This window comes from Chinchilla lanigera, unplaced genomic scaffold, assembly GCF_000276665.1.
Source record: "Chinchilla lanigera isolate Chin_1 unplaced genomic scaffold, ChiLan1.0 scaffold00006, whole genome shotgun sequence".
NCBI lineage: Eukaryota > Metazoa > Chordata > Mammalia > Rodentia > Chinchillidae > Chinchilla > Chinchilla lanigera.
In genome coordinates, this window is record NW_004955407.1 from 38,263,980 (window position 1) to 38,276,092 (window position 12,113).

The following is a 12,113-nucleotide window of genomic DNA, read 5'->3' on the forward strand; positions in this document are numbered from 1 at the left end:
AGCGTGTCTGGGTGTGTGGTGGGAAGCGTGTCTGAGTGTGGTGTGCAGCGTGTCTGGGTGTGTGATGTGTAGCGTGTCTCTGTGTGGTGTGCAGTGTGTCTGGGTGTGTGCTGTGTGCTGTGTAGTGTGTGTTATCAGGAGGCCCCCATCCCCTTGCGGATTTCTTACTGTCCTGTTGTTTCTCCTTGTATCTGTGGACCTGACACATCTGTCTCCATAACGGAGTGACTTTTGTTGACACAGACAGAGGATGCCCCGGAGGAGGCGGCAGAGGAGGAGGCCGGGGGCGAGGAGGCCGAAGCGGGAGAAGAGGAGCCAGGAGAAGAGGAGCCAGGGGAGGAGGGTGAGGACTCCTAGGCTGGCCTCATAGCCCTCAGGTAGCTGGGGTCCCTGTGCTGTCCCTGTCACACCCTGGGCGCTGGGGGCAGCTGGGCCCTAGCTCAAAGCCTCTCCCTGGCAGGCTGCACTGCCTGCGTGGGCTTCCGTCCCGCTGGTGGCCTCTGTGGCACCCATGCCTTGGGCGGAGGGTGTGGAGGGTCCCTGCGACTTGGCCACTGTGGGCGGAGGAGCTGGTCGCGGTCCTCTGAGGGAAGGCACAGGCACTGGAGGTTAAGAGCTGAATATATTTACTGAGGGAAAGAAAGCTTCTGTCCAAGAGAGGGACAGAAAGGGGGCCCACGTGAGTTACCCAAGACTCTGTCTTTTCTAGAGACTTTTATAGAACAGAACCATCAGGTGAGGTGGGTCCAAGGTAGGGGAAAAATGGACAAAACTATTGTTCAGGTAAAACTGATTAAATTGGGATCAAATGGGGGAAATGAGTCATGTAGCAAGCGGCTATGAATACAGAACAGGGGCTTTTCCTGTAGGGGGTTGGACTAGTGACTCTTCCTGGCTTTTTCAAGGTGGTTGCTACCTATTTAGAATATCAATCCCTGATGTCCATCCCCAGGGAGGTATGTGGGTGCATTTGTTTAGACTTTTGTCTTGAGGTCTGGCCCACAACAACTATGTCTCCACTCACAAGGTATCTTGTCTTCCATATTGGCTCCTTCAAGGGCCTGACCCTGTCTGACTGCCTATAATATTTCTATCTAACTCAGCTGCCTATGACAGTATGTGTTGGTACAGAGAAAGGTTAGAAGTGCGCCTTGGTTTTCCATGAGAAAAACTTGCTTTCCTTTCTTTGTTCTGAGGCAGGAAGGGCAGGTTTATCAGGTAAAAGGCAACACTGTTCTTTACCGAGGCTGCATAAGGAACACTGTGGTGAGCATTTTCTCTCTTTGTCTTCTCCCTGATGTTTTCCCTTTCTTTTAGAATCGTGAAGGAACCTTGCAAGCCATGAAGCAATATTTCAAGTTATGAAGCAACATTTCAAATCGTGAAACAACATTTCACATGTTTCCCTATAAATTCAGTGAAATACTTTGCTTCGAAGTGCACGCACTCCTCTTAGTGCATTGGGTGTTCGACGAGGACTTGCACTGTCCGAGGTGGCTGGGTGTGTACACAGAGAGCTACTCCATCGTATTGACGTGAGGTTAAATATGAAGACAGTATCGCATAGCTTCATGTGCCTGGCACTCTTGGCCTTTGCTTATTTTAATTTTCTTTTTTTTTTGCTCTGCATGCATAGACCTTATTAGTGCCGTAAATCAAATGAGCACAAGGAATAGAACTTCTCTTTGTGGCAAAAGCATTTCGATATGGCAGATTTCCTCCTACGTGCCTTATGCTACTTGCCTTGGGCTTAGCTTTGGAAATGAAGTGCTTCCCAGAGAACAATCATATAAATAAAAATCAATAACAAATATCTCGCCCTACTGTCTCTTTGTTCATAGTCTCTGCCTTTATACGTCTCAGCTCCGCCTGTCTGAGTCCCCTCTGCCTCGGGGTGAATGATCTTGTTGCACTGGTTGGGGTCACACTCCCCAGTTGTGCCGATGGTCTTGTGTTGTACAAACTACTGTGCACGCATCATCTTGAGCCTTACCTTACCGTAGCTCTGTTACCCACAGGGGAAGGATGATAGCAGGGATGAGGGCAATGGCAGCCTGGGGCCCCTTTGCACATTTCAGAGTGGAGGAGCAGCTGCTTCTGTTCTTCCAGGCAAAGCAGAGGCGAAGGGCCTGACTGCATTTTTCCGTGTGGGCTGGGGGGCTGTGGCTTGGCTGGTGGCTGTCACGCTCCGCCCCTTTGCTCCCCTTGCCGCCCCAACGGACTGGAACATCTTGCTTCCATGTCCTCCCTGGCTGTCCAGCAGCCAGTCTCCTCCACTCCACTCCAACATGGACGCAGCTGGAATACCAGCATGGCCCCTCTCCCCGTCCCTCTCCACGTCAGACACTGTTGCTGCCTTTTAGGAGAAGGGAGGAAGCACTGTGATGTGCCTAGGACCAGGGAGGGAGGGGTCTGGGCCCACTGTTAACATCCCCAACACTCACAGCCAGCCTTCCAGAAGATTCCCTGTTCCAGCCCTGCCCCTCTCTGGATCCTGGCCCTGACAGCCAACGCTGTCCTGGAGCGCTGCACCAATCACAGGCCTGCACTTGGACCAATCACGGATCTACAGCTGCTATATAAGCAACCCTCCCGAGCTACTTCTCAGGTTGGTCTAGGAGAGCTCACTCCAGTGTACTGGTAAGGAATGACATGGTGAACCATAAAAATGAAGACCAGTTTTAGTGGTTCTGGAAACCTGCTTGTGATTTACTTCTTGGGTTGTGTGGGCTCCAAAAATCCTATAAATCTGCTTGAGATTCTTATTGTATTTTTGAGTAGTATGGATGGAATAATCAATTCAAAGGAAAGCACAGTAGATGCCAGGGGCTCTGGAGAGCTCTAGGACCAGCATCCGATGAGATCAGCAGCAGAGACCAGAACTACAAGCCAGCAACAGAGGGTGGTGGCCGGCAGAGGCAGAGGCCAGCAGTGGGCTGTGTCCACTGTTGACCTGCACCATTAGCTGGTTTCATCTGGTGACATCAGGACTCCTGGCAGATCTGCACTTTGTGGATTTGCCGTTGCTATCAGAATTGAGCAAAAGATCCCCAGGCTGATTTGTAGCATTTTTGGTGACCCAGATGGGACACCTCCTTCTTGACAGTCCCCAGGAAAAGGGCAGACAGTGGTGATGAACAGCACAGACCTTCCTCATGGATGACAAGCAGCTGCCTGAAACTTTGCTTCAGGGTCAGGCAGACTGGTAAGGTCCCCTTCCTGGCCGGCCTGGCTCTGTGGTGCTTGCCCACCTATGCAGATCTACCCGCCCTTATCTTCTGTCCTATGACCTAACTTCTGTTTCTGACTCTACCTTCATTTTCTCTGTCTCATGAGACGTTTGTATTTATTTCATGGTTAAGGATTCCTGGTATTTTTAATGGCTTCTCCTATTTAACTTTAGATTTCATGAGGAAGCATATATTAGCAATGCACTTTCAAGAAAGCATTGTTATTAATAGTTAACTGCATTAGATTGTGGGATAGCTTCCTTTTTCTAAAATGATTGAGATATTTCAATTAAAGTTCATAGTTAAATTAACAGATTTATAAAATACGTAAAAATTAATTTTTTTTTTGTTTTTTTGGTTTTTCTCCGGTACCGGGAACCGAACTCACGACCTTGCGCTTGCCAGGCAGGGGCTTTGCCACTGAGCTAAATCCCCAGCCCCTAAAAAAAATTAATTTTTGTTAGATAGCCACCATTTCTGGAAGTGATTTCAACAATGAAATGTTGTATAAATATTTTGGAATATATCTAAAAGTTTCATCACCATTCAGTAGGTATCTTCTTTTCAAAAATAAAAACATGTACTAAAGAAATAAAATGGTAATTTGTTGCAAATGAAGTAAAATATTTTTAAAGTATAAATATTAAAGTGAAAAAAATAAACCCTTTCATAGACAGTAGTGGATACTTTTTACTATCTTTTTACAAAAAGGAAAAGTTAAATTACTTTTTAAAAGCTCCATACACTACTACAGGAATAGATATGCTTGGAAAGTCTATAAATTTTATTGGCCTACTGTAAAAAATGATTTAAAAACTCATAAACAGATTCCCTCCTTTAAAAAAACTATCAGACCCAGCTCAGGAAGGCGCAGAGTCCGGTCCCCTCCCCCACTGCAGCTACCAGTAGCGCTGAAGACACAGAGACCACCGAAATGTCAGCCACACAGTAGGGCCCCAGCCAGGATGCGCAGGATGGAACGGTGGGACTAACAATGACCTGAAACTGTCAGAAGCAACAGGAACAATAGGCCCCAACAGGAGGTACTTTAGTTGATCCAACATTGTGCTTGGGAACAAGGACTCATAGAATAGAAGCAGGTGGGTGGGGCTTCCCTTTTTCTCTTTTTAAAATTTTTATTAAAATTTCTTTTTCTTCTTTCTCTTTCTTTTATCTTATCTTTTTTTCTCTTTTCTAAATGGCTAGGGAGAGATCCAGCCACAGAAAACTAATCCCATCCCCCAAACCCAGAGACCAAGTTCATATAATCACTTGCTCACTCCTTTATTCTTTCTCTTCTGCCCTCTTCTCTAGTTTCCCAAAGCTTGCACGATCATCCTTTGTCCTCCAGCCTGGCTTCTACTTTCTTTTTGTTACCTTTGTTTTGTCCATTATCTTTCTTAAATTTCCCCACCACATGGTAAAACTGCTCTGCCAAGGGGAACCACTTTGCATATAAGCTTCCAATTTATGATTGGTTCTGTAATATAATTGTAGATTTTGCTCCTATGGTTAAAGATAAAAAATTAATAGTTACCACAGCTTGTCAGTGTCTAAACTGTGCTAGATGCTATTGTTATTGCTAATTATATTACTTTAGCTAGGATGTCATTTCTGTTTTAACCAGTCATTCTCACTTCTGTAACAATACTGGGAAGTTCTGGGGTAATAACCTCACCACACCCCAGCACCAGAGGACTGGGGACACATCCAAACAGATACCAACATCTCACTCTTAATTAGTTGGAAAGGTGGGATCTTGGGACAGACACAAACCAAGAACCTCTTACACATAGAAGACATCCCCAAAGAAAAAATTTTACCTAGAGAGGCCTTGATACTAGTAATATAGCTACCAACTACAAAAACTTACAAGGATCAACACAGAATGCAAAATAAAAACTTTTGGAATAGAAAATGTTAAGACATAGAAGCAAAATGCCTAAGATCTCCGGCCCACCTAGAATAAGTCCAGGAGACAGTGAGATAGAGGACAATGGAAGACACACACCTGACATTTCTGAAATGATAGCAACTGAAGTAAAGAAACAAATCCAAAGAAACAATATGAAGAAATAATGAATTGAAGAGTTGGTTCTTTGAAAGAGTAAATAAAATTGATAAACCCCTAGCCAATATTATGAAAGAAAAGGAAAAGAAAAAACTCAAATTCATGCAATGGGGAATGAAAATGCTGAAATCACTACAAATTCTGTGGAAAAGCAGAAGATTATCACTACCTACATTGAAAATCTTCACTCTCATAGAATGGAAAACACAGAATAAATGGACAGATTATTGGAAATGTATGAATTACCAAAGCTGAATCAAGAAGATATAAAAATTCTGAATAACCCAATATCAGTTAATAAAATAAAAAATGTAATTAAAAACCTACCAACAAAGAAAAGCCCACGTCCTGATGGATTCACAGCTGAATTCTACAAGAAATTTAGAGAAGATTTAATGCCAACACTCCTTAAACTCTTTAAAGAAATTGAAAGGGAAACAGTACTCCCTAGCTCATTCCTGGAGGCAAATATTACCCTGATACCAAAACCAGAGAAACATCCAACTAAAAAAGAGAACTACAGGCCAATCTCCCTAATGAACATAGATGCAAAAATTCTCAGTAGGATACTGGCAAACAGAATACAGTGACTCATCAAGAAGATTATATACCATGACCAAGTAGGATTCATCCCAGGAATGTAGGGATGGTTAACATATACAAATGAATAAATATAGTACACCATATCAACAGAGCCAAAGACAAAAATAACATGATATTTCAATAGATGCAGAAAAATCTTCTGATAAAGTCCAACATTCATTCATGATTAAAACCCTACAGAAAATCAGAATAGATGATCTTTACCTCAATCTGATAAAAGCCATCTTTGACAAACCAACAGCCAACATTATACTAAATGGACAAAAACTGAAAGCTTTCACTCTAAAATCAGGAACAAAGACAAGGATGTCCACTATCACCACTCCTATTCAATATAGTTCTGGAAACATTAGCCAGAGCAATTAGACAAGAGAAAGAAATAAAAGGAATAAGGACAAGAAAGGAAGAATTTAAATTGTTATTATTCACAGATGGCATGATACTCTAGGTAGAAAACTCCAAAAACTCCACCAAAAGACTTCTAGATTTTTTTTTTTTTTTCCCGGTTTTTCTCCGGTACCGGGAACCGAACTCACGACCTTGCGCTTGCCAGGCAGGCGCTTTTGTGGCTGAGCTAAATCCCCAGCCCCAAGACTTCTAGATTTAATAAACAAATTCAGTTGCACAGCTGGATACAAAGTCAACACTTAAAAATCAATAGCATTCTTGTACATAAACAGCAAACTCTCTGAGAGAGAAATTAGGGAAATCACACCCTTCACAATAGCATCCAAAAAATGAAATACCTAGGAACCACTCTAACAAAGGAAGTAAAAGATCCACACAATGAAAATTACAGTACTCTGAAAAAAGAGATCGAAGAGGATATCAGAAAATGGGAAGATATTCCTTGCTAATGGATAGGAAGAACCAGTGTTGTGAAAATGGCCATACTCCCTAAACTGCTACACAGATTTAATGCAATCCTGGTCAAAATATCATTAGGATACCTCACAGATCTAGAGAAAACATTCCTAAAAGTCATCTGGAACCAGAAGAGACCTAGAATAGCCAAGGCAATGCTGGGAAACAAAAGCAAGGCAGGAGGCATCACAGTCCCTGACTTGAAATTATACTGCAAGGCTACTGTGATAAAATCAGCATGGTAGTGGCAAAAAAAAAACACAAACAAACTCAAGAATTGATAGAACAAATTAGAAGATGCAGACACAACTACAAACACATTCAGCCACCTTACATACATTCTACTGTCTTCTATTTCTTTGCTGAAAGAAACTGTCAATGAGTCCTTGATTGATCAATATTGCATGTCTCTACCTGTTTTCCTGAGAAACCACTTTGAAGATATCAATATGTAATACAAGAAGTATTGTTAATTTCCTACCATTTTGTTTGTAACTGTATTGTCTGTACTGTTCTTTTGTTATTTTGTAAAAGGTTGTCTGTCTGTCAATGTTTTCCTCCTTTTATTTTTACAATAAATAAAAGAAGCCAAACATGTTCATTGGAAGAAAGCCTCTTTATTAAATGATACTGAAAAAACTGGCTTTCCACATGCTGAAGACTAAAAGTAGACTCATGTCTATCACCATGTGTTAAACTTTCATCCAAATGGACCAAAGATCTAAATATTAAAAGAGAAACACTCAATCTACTTGAAGAGAAAGTAGGTAGAAGTCTTGAAGACAGGGGTAGCAGAGAGTTCATGAAGAAAAACTGAACTGCACAGGAAATACTTCAAAGAATCAAACAACTGGGATCTCATCTTATTAAAAAGTTTTTGCACACCCAAAGAAATCACCAACTGAGTGAAAAGAAAACCCACAGAGTGGGAAAAAATTTTAGCCAATAGTCCCTCAGACAAAGGACTTCTATCTAAAACATATAAAGAATTGAAAAAAAGCAGGCCCCCCAAATTCAAAGAGCCAATCCAGAAATGGGAACCTGAGATGAATATACACTTCTCAGATGAAGAAATGCAAATAAATGGCAAACAAATATATGAAAAAATGTTCAACATCATTGATCATTGGAGAGACGCAAATTAAAACAACACCGAGATTCCATCTCACCCCAGAAAGAGTGGCTATCATAAAAAAATCAACCCATAACAAATGCTGGCAGGGCTATGGGGAAAAAGGAACCTTTCTCCACTACTGGGGGAGTGCAGACTGGTACAACCACTGTGGAAATCAGTGTGGAGAGTCCTCAGAAAAGTAGGATTACAGGTCCATTTGAACCAGCTATTCTCCTTTTCCAGAGAATTAAAAACATCATACCACAGCGATATATGTTCATCCATGTTTATAGCAACAAAATTCGTAATAGCTAAATCTTGGGAACAACCTCAATGCCCATCAATTAAGGAATGGATAAAAAAGATGTGGCATTTTTATACAATAGAGTGCTTACTACTCAGCTACAAAGAAGGATAAAGTCAAGGCTTTTATAGGCAAATTGATGCAGCTTGAGACTATCCTCCTAAGTGAAATAAATCTGATGTGCATGTGTAAACATCGTATTATATGCCTGGTGTAAGGAACTGAAAGAGTAAATAAGATCCAAAATCTACAATAGATATTGTGAAAGGGAAAGAAATTAGTAGTATAAATGTCTTAGCTATCTTGTGTGTATATACATATGTATTTTTTTCTTTTCCCTTCCTTCTTTTCTCCTTTCCCACATCTTGATGGCTGCTCTACTATGGGGTAAGATAGAATCTCAGGGTCATTTTAGTTTGCATTTTTGTAATGGCCAGAGCTGTGGATGGCTTCCCACACTCTTTAAATATTTTAAGTACAATCATCTTTAGGTTTAATTTCCTCTGAATGTATCAAGGGCAGCAAATGATCTGCGTCAGTGAATGCGCAGGGTCATGTGAAGCACACAGCTTTGGTTCCATTGATGTTAGCACTGCAGCTTCATAAGCAAGTGTGCCATTTTCTTCGTGTAATATCTTAAATTCAAAATAAAAGGGGGGTGAAAAAATGTCAAAATTTTTTTTATCACTGAGAGACAAACACAAACGTTTTCAGGGTCTAACTTAGCTTTCATGCAGTGGAGGACTACTTTGTTGTGACCATGTAGAAGTGGATAACACAACACCATTCCAGAAATACGTGCAGACTCATAGGATCCCGTCCAACACTTAGTCACTAAATTGGGGTGATGGGAGAGTAAGTGATACCAGGATGCATTTATCAATTCCCTCCACATTACAACTCTTCCTTTTAACTAGTTTTGTTCTGTTTGCAGAAACCAAAATGAAAAAGAAAGCACCTGATAAAGTCACTTCATCCACCTTCATATCGGCTTACACGTCAGCAGGTGTGGGCCAAACAATGTCTGCTGCTCCATCCCTGGAGCCTGAATGGGGAGAGCTGGACTCTTAGGGCTCCCAGGCTTCCTGCCCTGGGTGCTTGATGGGAAGATGGATGGATTCATCCTAGCTTTCCTTTATTCTCAGCCTCAGATGAAAACCAACTTTTTCCTGGTGTCACAGTGACAAACCTTCCTGAACAGACACAAAACACACAGGATACATAGTAAAGTATCAGGACAGTCCATTAACATGTGAGATTGAATCTTATGACCTATCACTGTCACACTTTTCTTGGGTCAGAACTAGGATATAAAGACTCCTTTAGCACCAGCACGTGACTGCAGGTGCTGCTTCCTGTTTCTGGGCAGTTCCTTTATCCGGGGCTTGACTAAGTATTAATGGTTTGTGGCTCTACAGGTTATGAGCTAAGGTCTTAAATGTAGCTTCCATGTGGTCAATAGCATTGGGGTTTTTAGCAGTTTTCAAACAAAGGTATACTGTGTGGGTGGCAGCACATTTTTGTGCCCAGTCTGTGGGCACCTGATTGGCCCTTCTCCAGTCACATTCATTTCCAACGAGAATCCATGTCATTTGCTAACAAATGCTGCTCATGCTTCCCTATCCAAGATGGCAAGTGGTGGACATGCAGCCACATTGGTCTTGCCATACATGAATGTGCTTGGTGTGCACATTGTGGTAATAGCGCTGCACGATGCTCTTTCGGAACTGCTCTTGTCTTGCTGTGTCCTATAACTGGGTCTCGATGCACCAGTGTCCGCCACTTGTCTTGGACATCTCCCCTGGTGATGGCCTCAGTGTGCTTGGGGAAAGTGGCCAGCACAGAAGCGGTGGGTCAGGTATGTCTTGCCCACATTGAAGTCCTTGAGCGTGATAGTGGTGAAGACGTGGGAAGAGGGCCAGAGGCAGAAACCCTGAAGCCCCTGACACCATGCAGCTGGCCAAGAAGCTGCCCTCAAGTGATGGCTGCATCCCTGAAGCTGTTCTCCAGACCTGCCCCAAACTGGGGCCTCTGAAGGCAGTCACAGGGAGGCCAGGGAATTACACCACCGCACGAGCGCACCCAGCTGCCGGCTCCACTGACCACGCATGTCCCAGCCTGTGGTCAGGCTGTGGCATAAGCACACCCTAAAGAGGGTGATTTAGAGAAAAAGAGGCCGATCTTCTGTAACACAGCTTGGTCTCAGTATAAGTTGGGGAACCAAGAATTTTGGCCGAAGACTGAGTCTCCAAATTCTAACCCCATTCTCTGGAGAGACCTCTTCTGTAAAAAAAGAAGGGAAGCGGTGGGATAGCCCCAACACTCAGGTGTTTATGAGTTTATACCAGGACCCTAGACTTGGGACCTCTTATTGGATCTGTGTGGCTGCAGCCTTCACGCCCCACAGACCCCCAGCACCCGACCCAGGCATCCGCACAGACCCCTGCTTTCCATCGGCACCTTATGGGAGGGGATCTGCATCTCCCCAAGCCCAGTGTGGGGCCCATAGTGCCTGATACTGGCCCCCTCTCTGTATCCCAGCCAGCAGACAGCGCTCTTTCCCCTGCTGCTGTGTCTGTCCCCTCAGCGAGGCAGAGGCTCCTTCACCTCCTTCTCACCAGCTCCTGCCCTAGCAATCGTGTCCTCAGTGGGACTGAGATCAGGAAACCATGGAGCACCCTTTCACTCAGGGGCCTCCCTTCCCATCACAGGAGGAGTCGGGAGGGGCGGGGAGCATTATCAGAGTACACATTCCCTTCTCGGTAACAGGCGTGTCTCTGTAAAGAAAGGTTTGACAGTTTCTCAGAGAACCCTGGTAAGTTTACGGATGAGTTTATTAAATCAAGTATAATTTTTCTCTGACTTGGAGGGACGTGATTGCAGATTAACTCATTGCTGCCCTCCTGCTGAGAAGAATTCTTAAAAAGGCCTCTGATGTGGCTGGTAGGTCAGAGCTGACATCCAGACCATGATGTTCAGAGGCCTGGTGAGGAAGCAGCGTCCAGTAGAGACCCTAAGTGGGGCCCTGAGAATTCTATCTATATAGAGAGAGTGGGGCGTTCTGAAACTTGTTTTTCAGGTAATAAGAAGGTATCAGGTTAAGCCTGTCCATTACAACAGGGTCAAAGGGGTAACCCAAGAAAGCGAGGAGAATCCTGCTGTATTTTCAAATCACTTGTCAGACGCCTTCCCAAAGTATATTAACAGTGACCAGGGTTGGCAGGGGGGAGACTCTTAATAACCATGCATTTTATAACGCAGTTGAATGGAATTTCTACTTTTAGTTTTTTGGAATTTCTAGTTTTGTTTTCTAGAATTTCTAGTTTTTTGAGGAATCTCTATACTGATTTCCAAAGTGGTTGTACTAGTTCACATTCCCACCAGCAGTGTGAAAGGGTCCTTTCTCACACATCCTCTCCAGCTTTTGTTATTATTTGATTTCTTGATGATAGCCATTCTTTCTGGGGCAAGATAGAACCTCAGTGCTATTTTTTACAATTTGCATTCCTCCAATGACCAGAGATGCTGAGCATTTCTTCATGTATTTGTTGGCCATTTGTACTTCTTCTGTGAAGTGTCTATTCATTTCACTTGCCAAATTTTTGACTGTGTCTTTTATTTGGGGGTATAACTTTTTTGAGTTCTTTATATATTCTAGATATTAATCCCCTGTCTAAGGAATAGTTGGTGATTTTTTCCCCCATTCTGTAGGATGTCTGTTTACTCTGTTGGGGGTTTCTTTTGCTATGCAGAAGGTTTTTATTTGACACAATTTCATTTGTTGCTTCTCAGTACTATTTCTGTGCAGCTGGGGTTCTATTCAGAAAGTCCTTGCCTGTTCCTATGACTTTAAGAGTTTTACCCACCCCGTCTTCCAGCAGATTAACTATTTCTGTTTTAACATTTATTACATGGTGAGAGATATGG

General features: G+C 43.0%; 1 protein-coding gene across 3 annotated transcripts in view; it reads left to right on the top strand.

The window, feature by feature from the left end:
• Sh3bgr (SH3 domain binding glutamate-rich protein) overlaps positions 1-1,813 on the top strand; it is a 39,966-nt gene extending 38,153 nt beyond the window's left edge. For 2 of the 3 annotated variants that reach the window (XM_005375772.2, XM_005375771.2), the window contains 2 exons: positions 244-377; positions 1,318-1,813. In XM_005375772.2, the coding sequence (XP_005375829.1) occupies positions 244-357 (114 nt within the window). In that variant the 3' untranslated portion in view covers positions 358-377; positions 1,318-1,813. The remainder of the gene's footprint in view (positions 1-243; positions 378-1,317) is intronic. The other variant, XM_005375770.2, reaches the window with a different exon arrangement.
• Positions 1,814-12,113: the final 10,300 nt, after the last annotated feature.